Source organism: Toxorhynchites rutilus, chromosome 2 (assembly GCF_029784135.1).
Source record: "Toxorhynchites rutilus septentrionalis strain SRP chromosome 2, ASM2978413v1, whole genome shotgun sequence".
In the NCBI taxonomy this organism is placed as follows: Eukaryota; Metazoa; Arthropoda; class Insecta; order Diptera; family Culicidae; genus Toxorhynchites; species Toxorhynchites rutilus.
The window spans coordinates 317,772,944-317,793,995 of record NC_073745.1 but is presented as its reverse complement, the minus strand read 5'-3'; the positions used below and the strand labels follow the sequence as shown (position 1 = coordinate 317,793,995).

Here is a 21,052-nt window from a genome sequence, read left to right as displayed (position 1 = left end):
TTAAATTTTTTTAACACTTTTTAAAGTGTATTCGAACTTATTGAACACCCTGTATAACGCACTATGTAGGCGTTTCAAAATTAATCTATTGACAGAAACTTAGAGACCCATGGTGTCAATTATGTACTTAACGATACGGACGTAGTTCGGTTTCGTAGTGATTAACAATATAACCTACGTCAAGAAGGCTTTAAACAAATTTAATTGAAATGGGAAAGTTGGGAAACATCTTCAAGCATGCGAAGCTGTCAAAGTTCACTTAGAAATATTTGGGTTTGTTGTAAATATGGTTTGTAATGCGATAGTTCTATTACATCCGAGTCCGTCAATCAGGAAACTTACGTAAACGAGTCTCAGGACAAACGTATGCTGCCTTTTCCAAAACTACATGACTGTCTGTCACTAGTTCTACTATGACAGGACTTGTATCGTCTATCCATGCAATAGTTTTCTGTTTACGGAAGATTTTGCTATCATAGCGGACCGTAGGTTCAGCCAGAATTGATGATTTCCCGGTTCTCAAACCAGACCTGATTTGATCAAACGGGAGTCCAGCGCTGAGACCCAACGTAGATTTTCTTCTCTCGTCTTTTATTTGTCAATTTTTTTTTAATTTGATTTTTTTGAAAAAGTTTGGCATCCATTGATCTGTACACAACTGAGTTAAATTAAAATCAAATTCTGTGGGTAAATCACATTAACACTGAATATACTCTACAATGGTCTACTTTTAGTCCGAATGGAATCATTATTATTATTATTAAAGAGACTTCTCAGCATTGAGCTGGAATATTCACCTTTCCCCGGGCTTCTTGAATGCCAAAGGGGGATTAGGCTCTGTGGTATAATTTTTATTTTTTCAATTTTTTAAATTTTTTCTTCGTTATAGTGTCTGCACAGTCATCGTTTTTTAATTGTGGTAATTCAGGAACCGACACACTATATTACATGTTCCAAGAGTCACCGCTTTCTGCATAACCGCACGCTGATCTGTTACTTGCAGCTCCTACAAAGACTGCGTGAGAGAGTGGGGAACTAAACCAGTTGCTGAGATTACCACTGGTATAATACGGATGCCCTGTAAATGCCACATTTGTCTTTGTTCTTCTGGCAAATCGTGGTATTTAGTTATCTTGGCAACAAACGTTGATTGAAGATTGTGGTCTAACGGTATCGCAATGTCTATAATTAATACTTCTCTCTTCTTTTTGTCGTAGACCACAATATCAGAGCGATTAGCTGGTATTCGGACATCCGTAATAATATCGCGATCCCAGTACAACTTGTAGCAGCTATTTTCCAAAACCGGATCCGGTACTCTACTACAAGTATAAGGGTACCAACTGATTTACCAAGTTGCGTTTTGATGCTAGCTGTTAATGAACAATCTTGGCAACCGAGTTGTGACGATTGAGATAAGCTGATTGGGTTAGCGCTCCACAGCCGGCTATGACGTGTTCAATCGTCTCTCCTACTATATTGCACTTTCTGCAACAGTCGACAACGTTTTCGTGCAAGATCCGGTCCTGGGTGGCTATCTTAAACCCCTCCTGTTTCAGAAAGGAGTTCACCTCGCACCAGCCTCGCGATCGATAATACTTTGTCGATATGCGCTTGCTCTAAGCGATGAGGGTGCGTCCCATGAAGTTCCTTTTGCTTCCATGATGTTATTTTTTCTTCTACGGTCTGCAATTTACAGCTAACTTCGTACTGCTCCTGCGCCAGATGCAGGGCACTGAATCCACAGTCCGCTTCATAGACAGCGCGATAGATATCGTGACGGGTCTGACTTTCCACGAAGTAACCCCGCAACTACTGGATCTGGGAACTGCAAAGTATTATTATTATTATTATTATTGTCAATTTATTAATCCATCTGACTCATAGACTCAATGAAAATAACATAACCTATTGATGTGGAGGATGTCTAGAGCGAAGGATTTTCTGTCTAAACACTGTCGAAGACATCAAAATCAAACAAATGGTATACTTCGTTGAATGCTCTGATTATAGTGGACATGGGCTCAAACTAACCGAAAAGCGCGCGGTGAAATGGAACAGTCCGCATCTGATCCAGAGATCTTCGTTGAATCCGGGTGGGAACGTTCAGTCACATGTTGGCATGAAGGCTAGGACAAACAGCTTCTCCATTCAAAATCTTAACTGCAAAGACTGCTTGTTGTACAAAACGTCGTTGTTCAAGGGAGTCTACGCCCAGCAGGCGGCACCGATAGATATAAGGGGGGAGATTCATGTGATCCCTCCGAGGAAGCAAGTGCAGGGCGAAACGAACAAAGCGTCGTTGTATCCGTTCAATCCTATCGATCCAAATAGCCTGATAATAGCATCCAAGTGAATAGCATTGGCAGAGCGACGAAACGTTATTTCGAAGCATTTGTTGATACTGAGCATCATGTTGTTCACTTTGCACCATTCGACAAACAGATTCAACAGACATTGTAGGTGAACGAGGTCAGCTGGGCTGTGGACTATTCTATAAACATCCAATAGAGCTACTACATCGTTGATGTAGTGTGCGAATAGTAGTGGTCCGAGGTTAAACTATTTCGGAACGCCGGAATAGTTTTTGAACCATGCTGAACTATATAAACCGATCTTAACACAGAGTTTTCTGCCGCAAATGTAGGATCTGAGTCAGTCCACATAAGCAGCCGATGCGCCAAGTTTAGAGAGCTTGCATAGCAAAATCCGGTGGTCAATTCTATCGGAAGCGGCTTTCAGATCGGTGTAGACGGCATCAACTTGTTTGCCATTCTCCAGATGGGTCATACAGCCAGAAGTAAATTGAAGCAGATTTGTTGTAACTGATCTGCCTAGGTAGAATCCGTGTTGATTGAGAAAATAGATGACCGTAGATAATAGTCTCGAACAACTTAAAACCAGCACATAGAGACTTGATTCCCCCGTAATTGCGCACTTCATGTTTATCGCTTTTCTTGTAAACAGGGAACATAAAAGATTCCTTCCAGAGCATAGGAAATTTCTTCTGTTGTAGTGAGAGCTCAAATAGTGGCGTAGTTAGAGTTTCAATGCACTTTTTGCATACGATAGCTGGGTATCCATCGGGTACAGGAGCTGTGGACGATTTTAATTTGTTTCCTGCATTATGTAACATTTCTTCGGCTATAACCGGCAGACTCAAGTCACACATGCTACCGAAACAGCAGATGCAGCTAACTCAACTTGGTCCATTGTTGCGCTAGCAGTATTGAAAATGCTTACAAAATGCTTTGCGTAGAGTTCGCGTTTATCCAAAGCATTAGGTGCAACTTCATCAAACAGAGACACCGTAGCAGGTACACCATCGTTTAGGATTTCTATGGAGGCTACGTTGCGTTTTGGCAACGCATTGCTTGTGAAGAAAACAGTTGAGAGTTCTGTATGAATCGCTAGCAATTTGGAAAAGGAACTTCTGGAACGGGGTTCATATCCTCCGGTAATGATGCTAACATGCATTCTTTTTGTGTTTTAGAAAATGAAACCGTGCATTTCCCCAAGGCGGTTTGACAGGTAATCGCTTTTTGGGACGTTAGAAGCAAGCCAATGCAAGATAGGATCGCTAAACTTATCCACGGTGAGGTCGACATCAGTGCAAGACAAAGCCTCCGTTCGGTCAATGTCGGACAAAAAAGCATTCAATGCAACGAAGTCAATGCGATTGAAATCCAGTTGGAGAATGTCTTCGTGCTCAAACAATGACTCGGTACCTCTGAAGACGACTGTTATTTCTAACGGTGGGTGAGGACGAACCATTCTCACTATTGCTACAGCAACTTCATGAACAATACATGAATCAGCATTGGAGAATACGAGATCAAGAATGTGATTCAAGGGATTGAAAATTCCGCAAAATTGTTTCAGCTGTTCCTACGCTGTTGGGAACAATAGTGACAAAGTTTGACTCTTCCGGTTTCCACATGAGATTGGCTTGATTGAAATCACCGCACCCGATAATCGTATCACCATCGCGGGTAGCACAATCAAGAGCATCGACGAACCACCTCATATATAAAAAGTTAGCACGCAGTTAGGGATGAATGTATCCGGCACAAATGAGTAGACTCGTATCATCGATTTTGGACTCATACAAGTGCATACAAGTTCGAGATCTAACTCAGCTCTGCAGATGAAGCCAATTGGCACCGAACGGCAATGAGGATACCTCCTGGAGATTTTTTAGTGCTATTATGCATGTTCATATTTCATGTTTTTAAATCATTTGAACAGTTGCATTGCATTTCACGACAGAATCTAAAGTATAAAACAATATGAGCGATGATAATTATGAGTACAAAAACAAATTTACAATATCATGTGATTTTATTTCGTCTATTTCGTTATTACATAAACCATCCCGATAAACGATTTATTTACACGATTAATTTCCAGGTTACGCCTACGACCCTGACTGTATGTACATCAACGGTTCCGGTCGGGATTATTACGAGTTCCTAATTCAGCTCAACCGCTGCGGCACGCTGGGAAAGAACGCAAACGGGGACGACAGCCGGAAGAATCCAACGGTAAGTGTTCGAACAGAGGGATAATTTGCATTTGCACAAACCAAAACCGCGCAATGTTATCATTCGCAGAAAAACTTCATGTGGAACACCGTGACAGTGCAGTACAATCCGCTCATCGAGGAAGAGTTTGACGAACACTTTAAGGTGACGTGCGAGTACGGGTATGACTTTTGGAAAACGGTAACATTTCCGTTTCTCGACGTTGAGTGAGTGTGCTTTTTTTGCTTTCCTAAAAACCCATATTTATTCCTTTGTCGGCATGGTGGCTTAAATGTGTCGGCCAGATATTTATTAGTACCAGAATAAGTCTACTTCTATGAGTAAGACAACGTCCGTGGTCTTAATTTCGTGTGTAATTTCAGAGTCGCCACCGGAAATCCCGTAGTGTTCACGTTGAGTCCACCCGAGTGCTACATGGAAATAAGGAACGGATACGGAACTAATGGGGCGCGAGTGACCGGTCCGGTGCGCGTTGGTGATCCCTTGACGCTCATAATTTACATGAGGAGCAAATACGATGGTTTCGATATAGTCGTGAACGATTGTTTCGCACATAATGGTGCGAACAAGCGTATTCAACTCATCGATGAGTATGGGTGAGAAGCACCAGATGCGGTTGGGATAGTTTAAATACGCAATTATTTGATACCTGTTCTCCTCTACCAGATGTCCCGTGGATGACAAATTGATATCTCGCTTCCGAGGCAGCTGGTCTGACGGAGGACTGTTTGAAACGCAGGTCTACGCTTACATGAAAACATTCCGCTTTACGGGGTCACCAGCCCTGTATATCGAGTGTGACGTTCGGATGTGCCACGGACGTTGTCCAGTAAACTATTCTTAGATCTACTTTTAAGTGCCAACATGAAATATATTACCGAAATTTGTTTACAGAGCCAACCCTGTCACTGGAGGAACCTAAAAGGAATTTCCAAGCGAGAAGTACAACAAAAGGTAAACACTACGTTATCAGATAACATCAGTCTGTTCCAAGCGCTCCAAGTACTGCAAGAAGAAGATGAGGATGAAAAACAAAAACGACAAGCTGTTACATCTGCCGGTATGAACAATCTATTTATCAAGACATTCAGAACAGTTAACACTTCTCTATCTTTAGGGCCACAAGATATGTCGGAGACCTGCATGAAGACTTCCGTACTGTCTGCCTTGTTGGCCACCTGTTGTGTAGTGCTGTGCATATTATCAGGATCCTTGCTGGCAGCTTGTGCCAAGCTTAGAAATCGCAAAAAAGATGACGCCTTCTTCAATAACTACATAGGACATAAGGCCCAATTGGATTGAATCAGCTTCGAATCTTCGTACACTTCAACACGTCATTCATCACATAATTTAACGGAACCCAATCTAAGTATAATATTCATGCGGAACAGCAACGTTGTTTCTTCATAGTGCAATTCCAAATGAAATCGAACTAAAAATGCAGATTTTAAAAACTTGTATTTTTGATTTGAACGAAAGTTTGTATTCCGGTTCGGTTGGAGGAAATATGAGTTTTCCACAGCATTTGGGATTTTTTTGGCTCAAGTGTAACTTTTGAAAAGGGCGTATCGATTTTAGTAACAGAAATCTTCGATAATTTATATCTCAAAAACTATGAGTCCTACCGAAATAGTGTCTTAAAAAGAGTTATAGAGTATTGATGTCCAAACGTGAAAAAAATACACTGAGAAAAATGGTACTTTTTTGTTATTTACAAAAAAAAACATTGATTTGCAATATCTAAAATATATATTTTATTTTTTTTTTTTTATTTTGACGTGGGACTACGTCTAACCGGAGTATATGGGGGGTAAAATGAAAACCTAAACACAGAACATGCAGGAAAAAATGAAAGATTCCGAATGCTTATAACTCGAACATTTCTTACTGGATCGGAAAGATGTTTGCATCAATTGATAGGGAATATTTCTACTCTTCTATCGCATTTAATAAAATGTTATTTTTCATTAGATAAACAATAGTATAACTGTAAAATGTTAAGCGTTATCTAAACGCCCTAACTGCCTCATTTTGATTGGCCCGATCTACGATTTCCCTAACACAGCCATCAAAACCAAGCAGCCTTGGGGAAATCGGCATTGAAAATACATGAAAGTATGGGAACTTTTGCTCTCACCGAAATGTGTTCCCTCACACAGACTTCAAAACCAAGCAGCGTTGGAGAGATCGACATTCCAAATACATGTAAGTCGGGGGCTTTTTTGTTCCTACTGAAATGTGTTTCCTTAACACAGACTTCAAATCTATGGAGCGTGGGAAAATAGTCTCAGAAAATAAATGCAAACTGCGAGTACTTTTGTACTCGCTTGCCTTTGTGCAAACTAGAATATGTTTCCTTAACACGGTCTTCCGAGAAGTACGTACACTTGAGAGATGAAAGAAACGTAAAATGAAATAATCGTTTGATAATTCTTCCGTTCACATGTTTTGTCCTAGGTATCATACCAAACGTAAAAGTACTGTCATAAAATTTACTTGTAATTAAGAACATAATCTATCACAATGCATGAATTTACCTTATATGGAATTATACAATCTTTTTACTCATAAGGCGAATATATTGAATTCGAGAATTGTTTCATTCAATCAAAAATTTAATCAATACAAACAAATGATTGGTACGATAAGGTAGTCCCGCGTCAACCTTGCGATTATATCATAGATATAACCCACCCATTTTTTTTTCATATAAAATAGAAGTCATGTAGAAAATTTAAAAAATACAAGATGGTAAAACTATTTTGACGAACTTTGTGGAACATCGATTTTTTATGAATTTTCGAAACATCGAATATTTGTATGTTAACAATAATTTTAGCCACAAAATATGAATCCTGACGTGATTTAAATAAAAAAAGATCTTTATCAATCTCCTTCCAAATGCAGCCATTCTCGAGATATTTGAAAAAACATTTCTAATTTATTGTCTTTTTAAATGCATTTTTTTAAATTTATATATGTATTTTTAATGTTTTTTTCTATTTTCTCATATAAAACAAGAAATTAAAAAAAATAAAAATACATATATAAATAAAAAAAAAATCACATCAGGATTCATAATTTGTGGCTAAAAATGATTGTAAACATACAAATATTGGAAGTTTCAAAAATTCATAAAAATTTGATGTTCCACAAAGTTTGTCAAAAATAGATTTACCATTTTGTACCCATTTTTTAAATTTTCTACATGACTTCTATTCAATATAAAAAAAAATTTAAAAAAAATAAATATATATATATATATATATATATATATATATATATATATATATATATATATATATATATATATATATATATATATATATATATTCATATATATTAGGCTGTCAAAAAAGTCCTGCAGTATTTTTTTTGAATTTTCATTTGTTCATAAAATTAGTTAAAACTCGGATAGCCAATTTTCACAGGCCTCTTTTGTGGCTAACTTTTGACTACCTAGCTCGGTCGCCATGGACAAAAACAGGTGGTAGTCACTTGGTGCAAGGTCCGGACTATACGGCGGATGCAATAGAACCTCCCATCCGAGCTCCCGGAGCTTCTGGCGCGTCACCAAAGAAGTGTGTGGCCTGGCGTTGTACTGATGGAAGACAATGCGGCCTCTGTTTATCAAAGATGGCCTCTTCTTCATGAGTGCTACCTTCAAGCGGTCCAGTTGTTGGCAGTACAGGTCCGAATTGAGCGTTTGGCCATAGGGAAGCAGCTCATAATAGATTATTCCTTGACAATCCCACCAAACACACAGCAGAACCTTCCTGGCCGTTAATGATGGCTTGGCCACCGTCTGAGCCGCTTCAGCGGGCTTCGACCACGACCGTTTGCGCTTCACGTTGTCGTAAGTGGCCCACTTTTCATCGCCAGTCGCAATCCGCTTCAGAAACGGGTCGATTTTGTTGCGACTCAGCAGCGATTCACATGCGTCGATACGGTCAAAGATGTTTTTTTGCGTCAACGTGTGTGGCACCCATACATCGAGCTTCTTTGTGAATCCAAGCTTCTTCAAATGGTTAATAACGGTTTGATGACTTATCCCCAGCTCTTGGCCGATGCTACGGCTGCTACTATGCCGGTCTTTCTCGGCTAATTCAGCGATTTTGTCGCAATTTTCGACGACAGGCCTTCCGGAGCGTGGCGCATCTTCGACGACCTCTACACCAGAACGAAAACGTTGAAACCATCGTTGTGCGGTGGAAATGGAAACTGTATCGGGTCCATAAACTGCACAAATTTTATTGGCAGCTTGAGATGCATTTTTGCCTTTGTCATAGTAGTACTGTAAAATATGTCGGATTTTCTCTTTATTTTGCTCCATATTTGCGACACTATAACTCACGAACGACTTAACCAAACAAAACACTGTCAAGGACTATATTATAGCGCGCAACCTTTCCAACAAGCTATAGTATCACTCGATACAATGAATACAACTAGAACTACGCGCTTACAACGACACCTCGCGGAAATACCGCAGGACTTTTCTGACAGCCTAATGTTTTAGATATTGCAAATTAAATTTCTTTGCAAATAGAAAAAAGTAGTAATTTTTTTCTCAGTGTATATTTTTTCACGTTTGGACATAAATACTCTATAACTCTTTCTAAGACGCTATTTCGGTAGGACTCATAGTTTTTGAGATGTGAATAATCAAAGATTTCTCTTACTAAAACCGATACGCCCTTTTTAAAAGATACATTTGAGTCAAAAAATACCCAAATGCTGTGGAAAACTCATATTTCCTTCAACCCAAACGGAATACAAACTTTCATTTGGATAAAAAATACCCATGTTTTGTCATTTGTCGATTTCATTTGGAATTGCTCCATACAAAGACAATCATTTCATCCAGATGAACAGTTAAGCTTAAATGGTTAAGAATGAAACGAAACTATTTTATGTAGCGCAAAAGGCGGAACTTGAGCACACCTCTCACAAGTCGCCTTCAACAAATGGTCTGATCGGAAAAAGATTTGCTTAGCCTAGATTAGGATAGTTTGCATGTATTCGATAAGCAAAATGGTGCTCTTCCTGTCCTAAAATGTTCGATAGACGAAACCGAATGTGAACCGTCTCATTGTGGGACAGGAATTGTGGAAACATTTCATTTATGTTAGTGATAGCTTACGAATAGGTTAAAATGTACATATACAATGGTTCTTGCTTTTCTGGTGCTTCAGGGTGTGATCAACATCTAGCGAAACGAAATTACACTCCTCCGGCAAGTAACCGGGTTACTGTTTGCATCGATCAAGCATACAATATTTCACAACGTTATTTAGATTAAAACTACGCTAAGTTAATGATATGTGTAAATATTCCATTGAACCAGCATAACCCCATTTGATCGCCAATAAATACAAAACTCGTTCAATACAAGAATATCGCTCCGGTTTTCTCGTTCCGAATCTCGTTCATTTCGAAAGCCGAAATCATCTGCGACTGCACCACGATCCTCTTGCGGGTTGTTCCGCTGGATCGTTCCCGGAAGAGAACGTTCCTCCGCTCGAAATACCCCAACGGAAAGCGGTACGGGCGGAATATCTGACTGGGGCGTCTACTCGATGGCGGCCGCTTCACCAACTGCAGCTGACCCACCACATCCTGGCTGGATCGGAGACGGTTGTCCTTGTATATGGTGAATGGTTTTACGGTGAAGTAGTAGAACAGTTCGACGATACTCAGCACGGATCCACCCATGCAGAGGCCGAAGATGCCACCAAACGAAGCGAGAAGGGAGTCCCACGTCATGAACGCCTCCCGGCGGTACTTTACGCAGAAGAGATCCTTGAAGTGTACGTGGAGGGTGGCGTAGTTGGACACATTACGGCCGCCACTGGAACGAAACGTGGTGAATCGTGACATTTTACAGTTCGTTTGACAAATTGAGCACTCATCAAGCGGAAATTGAAAAGTTATGAACTCGTATAGAAACAATAAATTCGAAATTTTAATGAATGTGAATGAGAAACAAATTGACCAAACACACAATTTGACAACGTGTATTAAAGAAATGCAAGCGAAGCAACTTGCTTTATAAAGCAAATATGGAAACTCATGTTTCTCACAACTTGAATGCAGTTTCTTGCAATTCAATATACTGTTTTGTAAAACATTTACAAAAAAGTGTTTTTCAATGTTTTTACTGACCAAAAAGTAGAACCTTTTTTTCGATGCGGGTAATATGGACATATTGTGGGAGGAATATGGACATGTTTGTGTTATACGAAGCGTAGAAGTTCATCGTCGTGAGCAGAATATTTTTTTTCTACAGGATTTTCCATCTCGGGCTTCCGAAAGTATACAGCCCTGTGCTGACAACCGTTTGACATAGCTGTCAACCAAAGCGTCATATCGTTAGTTGAATGTCTGCCATTTTACAATATAGATCGTTTTAGCATCGCACAACGTGTTAATTTTGTTAAATTATACTATAAAAATGATGAAAAACCGGCAAATGTTTTTCGAGCATTACGGACGGATTTTGGTCGTCATGGACGGCCTACAGAGCACACAATCGCTAATATAGTGCGTAAATTCGAACAAACTGGATCCGTAGCGGATATTGTGAAACCTGTGCATCATCGTAATGTGCGTTCGGCCGAAAATATAGCTGCTGTTGCTGCCAGTGTGGAGGATGACCCGAATGTTTCGATTCCACGGCGTGCTCAGCAATTGGGCTTGTCAAACACATCATTGTGGCGAATTTTGCATTTGGACTTGCACCTACATCCATATAAAGTCCAACTGGTACAAAAATTAGAGCGTGGTGACCATGGAATGCGTCGGGCATACGTCGATTGGGTGAACGAACAACAGCAGCAAAATGCTGAATTTTCGCATCAAATTTTCTTCAGCGATGAGGCACATTTCGAGCTCGGTGGCTATGTGAACACCCAAAATTTCCGTATATGGGGCTCAGAAAATCCACACGTGATTGTTGAGAGGCCATTGCATCCGCCAAAAGTCACTGTTTGGTGCGCATTATGGTCTGGTGGAGTCATCGGGCCGTATTTCTTTGAAAATGAGGACGGCGAGGCGGTAACTGTGAATGGTGAGCGCTATGGCCGCATGTTAACCGATTTTTTTTGCCACAAATTGAAGATATGGATACGGATGACATGTGGTTTCAGCAGGACGGCGCCACGTGCCACACAACACGACCGAACATGACCATATTGCGAACGAAATTTGAGGGACGCATAATTTCGCGTTTTGGTGATGCCAATTGGCCGTCCAGATCATGCGATTTGAACCCGCTAGACTTTTTTTTGTGGGGTTATGCGAAAGACCGTGTCTATGCCAACTCTCCGCAAACTCTTGAACATTTGAAAGACAACATTCATGAAGTTATGACCGAGATACCGCCCCATATGTGCTGAAAAGTCATCGAAAATCACCTGTTCCGAATCAAGGTGTACGAGGAAGCCCTAGGTGGACATTTGAATGATGTTGTATTTCACACATAATGGCATGAACCAAACTTTAATTTGAAATAAAAGTTTCATCGAAATTCGAATTCTAAGTGTGTTTTATTTCAATTTAAAGTTAGAAAACCCTGACTAAGGTCTGAACACATCACGAATGTCCGTTAAACGGTGAAAAAAAATCAATTTAATCCACCTAGAAGATATTGTGCCTTTCAGCAGTATAAACGGACAGACCCTCAACTATTTTGCTTTTTATTCCAGTTAGTTTCTAGACAGTCCACCATTGGCGATTTTATTTCCGTTTATAGACGCAGGACATTCATAAGAAATAGAATTTTCTCTGCTAATTTCAAAACACACGCGGAGTCGTGTTTGATTTTGGTCTTTTGTTTCCCTTTTTCGCTTTTAATCAGTCCTCATGTCATGGGATGGTTTAAATATTATAGAATAGCATGTAGCAAGGGTTTTCATTAACAGAAATTTAAAATTTGTCTATATATTAGGCTGTCAAAAAAGTCCTGCGGTATTTCCGCGAGGTGTCGTTGTAAGCGCGTAGTTCTAGTTGTATTCATTGTATCGAGTCATACTGTAGCTTGTTGGAAAGGTATTTTAAAAATAGTCCTTGACAGTGTTTTGTTTGGTTAAGTCGTTCGTGAGTTATAGTGTCGCAAATATGGAGCAAAATAAAGAGAAAATCCGACATATTTTACAGTACTACTATGACAAAGGCAAAAATGCATCTCAAGCTGCCAATAAAATTTGTGCAGTTTATGGACACGATACAGTTTCCATTTCCACCGCACAACGATGGTTTCAACGTTTTCGTTCTGGTGTAGAGGTCGTCGAAGATGCGCCACGCTCCGGAAGGCCTGTCGTCGAAAATTGCGACAAAATCGCTGAATTAGCCGAGAAAGACCGGCATAGTAGCAGCCGTAGCATCGGCCAAGAGCTGGGGATAAGTCATCAAACCGTTATTAACCATTTGAAGAAGCTTGGATTCACAAAGAAGCTCGATGTATGGGTGCCACACACGTTGACGCAAAAAAACATCTTTGACCGTATCGACGCATGTGAATCGCTGCTGAGTCGCAACAAAATCGACCCGTTTCTGAAGCGGATTGCGACTGGCGATGAAAAGTGGGCCACTTACGACAACGTGAAGCGCAAACGGTCGTGGTCGAAGCCCGCTGAAGCGGCTCAGACGGTGGCCAAGCCCTCATTAACGGCCAGGAAGGTTCTGCTGTGTGTTTGGTGGGATTGTCAAGGAATAATCTATTATGAGCTGCTTCCCTATGGCCAAACGCTCAATTCGGACCTGTACTGCCAACAACTGGACCGCTTGATGGTAGCACTCATGAAGAAGAGGTCATCTTTGATAAACAGAGACCGCATTGTCTTCCATCAGGACAACGCCAGGCACCACACTTCTTTGGTGACGCGCCAGAAGCTCCGGGAGCTCGGATGGGAGGTTCTTTTACATCCGCCGTATAGTCCGGACCTTGCACCAAGTGACTACCACCTGTTTTTGTCCATGGCGAACGAGCTAGGTAGTCAGAAGATAGCCACAAAAGAGGCCTGTGAAAATTGGCTATCCGAGTTTTTTTGCCAATAAGGAAGCGAGCTTCTATAACAGGGGTATTATGAAGTTGGCATCTCTTTGGGAACAAGTCATCGAACAAAACGGCACATATTTGACTTAAAACAGATGATTGTAACTAATTTTATGAACAAATGAAAATTCAAAAAAAATACCGCAGGACTTTTTTGACAGCCTTATCTATCTATATATATATATATATATATATATATATATATATATATATATATATATATATATATATATATATATATATATATATATATATATATATATATATATATATATATATATATATATATATATATATATATATATATATATATAAATGGAGTGATGTCTGTCTGTCTGTCTGATTCTTATAGACTCGGAAACTACTGAACCGATCGACATGAAAATTGGTATGTAGGGGTTTTTGGGGCCGGGGAAGGTTTTCGTGATATTTTGAGACCCCTCCCCCCTCTCTAAGGGGGGGCTGCCATATGCAATAAGCCATATATAAATGAAACACAAATTTCTGCATTACTCGGAAATTAACCAAGCAAACGAAACCAAAGTTGGCATGTGAAAGTTTTAGGGTGCAATAAATGTTTCTATGATGGTTAGACAGTCCTTCCCCCACTCAAAGGGGGGGCTGCCATACAAATGAAACACAAATTTCTGCATTACTCGAGAATTAATCAAGCAAATGAAACCAAATTTGGCATGTGGAGGTTTTAGGATGCAATAAATGTTTCTATGGTGTTAAGATACTTCTTCCCCCTCTCTTAGAGGGGGCTGCCGTACAAATGAAACACAAATTTTTGCATTACCCGAGAATTAATCAAGCAAATTAAACCAAATTTCTTCATTACTCGAGAATTTATCAAGCAAATGAAACCAAATTAGGTATATGGAGGTTTTAGGGTGCAATAAATGATTCTATGGTGGTAAGACACTCCACCCCCTCTCGAGAACTCGAGAACTAATCAAGCAAATTGAGCCATATTTTGCATGTGGAGGTTTTAGGGGGCACGAAACGTTTCTATGGTGGTTCGACACATCTACCTCCAAATGGAGCCAAATTTGGGATGTAAGGGATTTTGGGTACGAGAAATGTTTCTATGATGGTATGACACCCCTTGCTCCTCTGGAAAGGAGAGGGTGTCTCATAAAAATAATGCTCATATTTTAACCAAACATATTCTAACCAAACATGACAATTGAAAATTTTCGGAAAACTCTGAAGGAAAATAAGAAAATTCGAAAAATTCAACTACAATTATTCAATTACATATTGACAAGCGTTGTTAGTCCATTTGATGTTTGCGGTAAAGAAATTGATCTTCGTTCGAAAGTGGAAATGGATTTTAAAGTGATAAAACGCACTCGTCTTCTATCCATATAAATGAAAAAGGATCGCTGGAAACGTGGATGTGATAACGAAAAATAAATTTTGGGCGGGACGAAGTTTACCGGGTCAGCTACTGTAATATAATAATCGAGTTCGCCCTATTACTTCAGGACCCCGGTTTTGTTATTATGGTTTTAGTTGAAGACCTGGCTAAGAAAATCAATTTTACTCTCGTTGGTTTGCATCTAAGACCTGCGTTTTGCAAGGAAAGCGCATGCAAACATTTGTTAACAAATGTTCTTTTTATACTGTTGCACCAGAATTGGATTGTCCTTGTACCCTAATTTGTGAACTATCGTATTTGCCGGAAAATAGTGTTCAAACATTTTCGTTCGGAATTCGATTCATGCGTCGAAACTTGATTCAAATTACGAACACTACTTTAACGTTAATTTTAATAAAGATTTCTTCATAAAAGATTTTTTTTAACAATTTATAGTAGAATCGTAACGAGATTCTTACCGAACGAACATATAAAAAGCAATTGAAACATAAATATCGAAAGATTCACGATGCTTGTTGTCGGCGGAATTTGCTAATGCAAACATTTTATCACTGGTTTTCGATAGTCACTTTTTTTGTAAATGTTTGATATTATAAATTATAGGCAGTATCCATACCTGTAAATCAACCACAAAAACTGAAAAAATAATGGTGCTTATCTTTTACGGAATTTGCTAACGTAAACATTTTATCAATGGTTTTGACTGTCACTTTTTTGCAAATGCTTAATACTATAAATTATAGGCTGTATCGATACCTGTAAATGATGTGAAAATGTAGCCTATAACCCAAAGAATGTCAAGGCTCTCATTATTCAACTATTTATAATATTAAAGTTCAGTAAATTTACATTTAAAATGAAGTGTTCGGAATTTGAATCATGCAAAGAAACTTGATTCAAACTGTCACTTTCTTGCAAATGTTTAATATTTTAAATCATAGGCTAAATAAATGCCTGTAAATGATGTTAAAATGTAGCTTATACCTCAAAGAATGTCAGAGCTTTCATTATTCAATTATTTATAACATTAAAGTGTAGTAAATTTACATTTAACAATGAAATATTCGGAATTTGAGACTGTTCGGAATATGAGACAAAACGGTACACCCCTTCCATTTTAAGCCCCTCAGTTATGGTTCTCTGCACAAAGCTCGCGAAGTCCTCTTCTACAAATTGAGCAAATTAGATTTGATCTTCTTAGTTTTACGTCTTTTTCATTACTACATTCTACACATCGCGTTGAATTTCGCCCTAATATTTTTTCAAGTGCTTTCAAAAAATCTCTTAAGTCCAACGAAGAATGGATGAGCAATAAACGAGAGAATCTTGATTTTTGATTATCTTGATTATATCTGTACCTCCAGTAAGTTTCCGGAAGATGAATTCCTACGTTAACGGTGCTAAGTCATTAATGTTAACATGGATCAAAAAGAGCGCTAACGCGCTTTTGACATATATCTGTCAAAAAAGAGCTCTGAAAAGCGCTCACCTCTTTTTTCTATTACACGGAAATGAAAAAATAAACACTTGCAATGTCTCGTTCGAATTTTTAAAATGGTTTGTGCACAGAAGAATGTTTCATGAAATTGTAATCCTTTTTCTCTTCCTAAGAGTATCTCAATAAGCTACTTAACACCCTGTATTCGTTTTTATTGAAATCGACGAATCAATCGCGAAACATTGAAGCATGTTATTGCATAGCGACACCTATCTGTCAGAAGATAAAAAAATTGATCAGTGCTTGCACAACCGAATTCAAATGGTCGTGATTTTCTCGAACAGTGTATCGAAGATTGCATACATGCAGGCTATTCGGTTATATTTTTCTCGTATTTTGAAGTGCTTCTTTGAATTTATCACGCAATGATCGTTTTAGTTCATCCACCTTAACCCTTTATAAGGCCGTGGCAACTACAGTGGTAGCCATTCGTTTAGCCGCACCCTATTTTTCCTCAATATTTATAAAAATAAGTCAATTCTTTGTACAGTTTTGCTCATAAAAGACGATAATTGTTTATTTTCATCGAACTCATTCTAAAAAAAAGTATAAATTCACTTTTTGTTTTCTAAGTAATTCAAATATGTGGAATCAGGGTGGACAATAAGAGAAAATTTGTGCGGCAAATTTCGAGTCCGATCGGTAGTTAATATTTAGTATGTCCACCTCCACTTCGGATCACTTTGAAAACTCGATTTGGCATCGAGTCAGACAGCTTTTAAAGTGTTGCCATATTGATAATAGTTCAACACTCCTGAATTACTGCCTAAGACTGGAAATGTTGTCAAATTGTCATCCGTTTACATAGACCATCTCGACCAAGATTCTCCATAGGTTCTCTATGGGATTACAATCGACTGCCAACAGGTCATTGAAGAATCGGAATGTCCTTCTCGGCAAACCATGCCTTCGATTGCTTGGAAACTTGGATCTATGCATAATCTTGTTGAAAAAACGACATCTTCGGTAGCGTTATTCTCAATATGGCCAATCAAAACGTCCTCCAGTAATTGAAGATACTTTTCGGAGTTCATTCGGATGAAAATGAAACAAATGAGAAGCTTGTTGTGATAGGATATGGCTCCCCACACTGTCAAACTTCCGCAACATTCCGTCGACTAAAATTGTACCAATAGCAACTGTAACAGTCCGGGCCATCCAAATTGAACTTTTTTCGCCGGAAAATACAACATTTCTCCATTCCAGTTTCCATGTATTGCCGGGCGAAAATTGTAATAGTTCTTCAATTTTTAGGTGATTTGAATATTTATTTTGTTACACACATTAGAATCACTCGTCTCGTGGTGATATCTTAAGCTCAACTGACGCAGTCTTTCTAGCTTTACAAATATGATGATGATGATGATGATGACCCACCTCATACCCCTACAAAGGTTTGAACTGGCCGATTTATCTAATAGATAATATTTATATTTAACCAAATTAAGATATCAGTATTATAAAACAAAACAGCGAACTGACTCTGTTGCAGGCATGAATTTCTATTAATCGAACATCATAAATAGGCAAAAACTTTAAAAGAAAAACAATGGTCCTATCCTTATCGACATTATCATAATGATAATCCCAACTTCAGACCCAAAGTTTTTTTAAGGCATGTCAAGAAAATTTCCAACCCGGGAAGATCCTTGACAGATTGGGAATCGAACCCAATATCTAAAAGTGTCTACTTAGAACATGATAGAGATCTGCCACATTCACAAATACTCGATATAACCATCTTATGATAAGATAGTTTACGACAATTCTGAATGAGCTATCCCCATTCCAGTTTCCACTTCAGACCCACATAAAAATTTCATTATATATCAGTGTTCTGCCAGTGTTCCATTAACATAGTCCAGGCCGACCAAACGCGCGCGAGGCTCAAACTCTCGTAGACAACGCTTATTACTTTTTTTTTTTACAATATACATAAACAAAACAAAAAAAAAATCATCATCATCAGTACGAACATGGTAGTTTAACCTGTAAATAAATTTTATTAATTTTTATCAATTGCAAACATAAATGAATTATTTAGGAAAAATTATAAAACCTGTTTACAAAACAGATTTTACGTGTGAAATACACATTTTCTTGAACTCTGCCATTGTTGCCGCACGTTTAATTTCTCTGGGCATCGAATTGAAGAAATTTATACCTTTATATAACAACGAGTTCTGCGACCTACTAAACATAAAGTTGGGTGTTCTTGCATCATTCGCGTTTCTTGTATTGTATCTATGAACATCACTTCCTCTTTCAATTCGATCACACAAATATCGAGGCAGCATATCGTTCAAAATTTTGAAGATGAACACCATTGTCATGTAATAAATTCTCTGCTTCACAGATAGCCACTGTAGCGCGTCCAACATCAAACTGGAGGAAGTGTATCTACTACATCTTAAAATCAAACGCATTACTTTATTTTGTAAACGCTGCAATCTCGTTAATTGTGTATTATTTGCAAGGAAGAGGATCGACGAGCAAAAATCTATGTGCGGTGAAATCAATGATTTATACAATTTAATTTTACTGTTTATTGTCAACTCTTTCTTCAAACGACACAAAACGCCGTACTTCTTGGCAATCTTTTTGATGACATTATTGATGTGAGACTTGAAAGTTAACGTGTCATCAATAATAACTCCTAAGTATTTGATTTCTTTCACGCGTTCTAATGTCTCACCATCTATTTCAAAATTTACGTCAATACTGGAGTTTGCTGCAGAAATGAGCATGTATTTTGTTTTGCCAACATTTAACTTTAATTGTTTAAATTTAAGCCACTGAGCCATAGAATGCAAATCTTCGTCTATGTGTTCCGCGGTTTCTTTTATATCCTTAGCTGCGATGAACAGGACAGTATCATCCGCGAACAAATTAATGTCACAGTATCGTAAAATTCGTCGCAGATCATTTATGTATAAAATAAACAAAATGGGCCCTAAAACACTTCCCTGTGGCACCCCGAGTGAGTTGCCAATGGGATCGGAAACAGAATCGTTGAAACGAGTCTTTTGAGTTCTATCGCACAAATAGCTTTCAAACCATTTGTACGCCATCCCTACAATTCCAATGCGCTTCAGTGTTTGTAACAATAAGGGCCTAGAAATTGTTTCAAAAGCACGTTTAAGATCCAGAAATACCGCAAATATAGTCTCTTTCGCCTCGATATTCTCTTTCCATTTTGCTAATACCAGATTCAGCGCGGTTTCACAAGAGTGTCCCTCTCGATATCCCGACTGTTCTGGAATTAGCAAACTGTTATTATCTATAAAATGTATCAGCTGACCTTTCACAACAAGTTCTACCAGTTTCTCTAATATGTGCAGCATGTTAATAGGGCGGTACTCTTCGGCTTTATCCGTCCCATTAACTTTGGGGATTGGAATCACAAGGGATTCCTTCCAAACCTTTGGCACGTGCCCAGTTCGTAAAGAGTCATTTATCAGGTCCAGCAGATCGTGTCCAATGATGTGAAAGCAATCTTGAATCACTTTCGCGTTGACATTATCGGTACCAGCCGATTTTTGCAATGAAAAACAGATACCTTTCAATTCAACAAAAGTGATAGGTGAAAAACAATCTAGTCTGCTATTGATAGTAATCGGCTGTATTATTTCGTCAGGTTCTCTGACCAACGCAATACTTTGGTTGATCAGCAGAACACTATTAACGAAATAACTGTTAAATTTCTCTGCAATAATTTGGTCTGACTGTTCTTCTGACCCTCCGAAAACTATGGAACGCGGTATACTATTTTTCGAATTTAATAATGTTTTTAATATTCTCCATAGCCCTTTACTATTATTTTGATGTTCATCGATTTTCCTCTGTATATATTCACATCTAGTCTTTTTCAAGGCCCGTGAATATATGTTCCGCGCTAAGGTGTACATGTTCCAATGGTTTTCTGAATTAGTTCTCAAAAACTTTTTGTACTTTTTGTCTCTTTTGCGTTTGAGGCGCATCAGATCCAAAGAGTACCAGCTGTTCGAATTGCTCAAATCAATATGTTTTTCAACTACTAATTTATTCGTACACTCTCTCAAAATATTAGTTAGAACAGCTGCTTTATCATTCAGATGTCCAGTCATTGCCACAAAATCCAGGCTTGCCGACACAAGCTGAGACAAGGATTCTTTAGAATATCGTTTCCAACATTTGATCTTTACTTTATTTCCATCACTGTCATGCTGTCCATTCTCAATGTATACAAAAATTGTCTCATGGTCAGTTATTTTAAATTTGGCCTCGGTCGAAGAATGAACAGTAGCAAAATTTGAAAAGACGTGATCAATCAGAGTTCTACTATGTTTAGAAATTCTAGTAGCTTCGAGAACCGTTTGTTTCAAGTTGAAATAATGCGATAATTGTTTCAATTGATTCGAATTTCGTACATTGAGCCAGTCAATATTAAAATCACCAGCAATTACATTTAATTTACTGCAATCAACGATATTTTCCCACCAGTTCTCCAAAATTTCAATAAATCGCTGGTCACTGGAACTAGGGGAATGGTATACAATTCCATAATTTCCTATCTGCATGCCCCTTTCAAC

The 21,052-nt window shown here is 38.5% G+C and overlaps 2 protein-coding genes across 2 annotated transcripts in view; one reads left to right on the top strand and one right to left on the bottom strand.

The window, feature by feature from the left end:
* The window catches only part of LOC129765583 (uncharacterized), a 55,132-nt gene extending 47,573 nt beyond the window's left edge, over nt 1-7,559 (top strand). The window contains exons 7-12 of the mRNA XM_055765991.1: nt 4,411-4,544; nt 4,614-4,750; nt 4,907-5,140; nt 5,211-5,373; nt 5,439-5,604; nt 5,662-7,559. Of these exons, the coding sequence (XP_055621966.1) occupies nt 4,411-4,544; nt 4,614-4,750; nt 4,907-5,140; nt 5,211-5,373; nt 5,439-5,604; nt 5,662-5,846 (1,019 nt within the window). The 3' untranslated portion in view covers nt 5,847-7,559. The remainder of the gene's footprint in view (nt 1-4,410; nt 4,545-4,613; nt 4,751-4,906; nt 5,141-5,210; nt 5,374-5,438; nt 5,605-5,661) is intronic.
* A 1,785-nt stretch (nt 7,560-9,344) lies between these two features.
* LOC129765584 (sodium channel protein Nach-like) overlaps nt 9,345-21,052 on the bottom strand; it is a 36,931-nt gene continuing 25,223 nt past the window's right edge. The window contains exon 6 of the mRNA XM_055765993.1: nt 9,345-10,395. Within this exon, the coding sequence (XP_055621968.1) occupies nt 9,930-10,395 (466 nt within the window). The 3' untranslated portion in view covers nt 9,345-9,929. The remainder of the gene's footprint in view (nt 10,396-21,052) is intronic.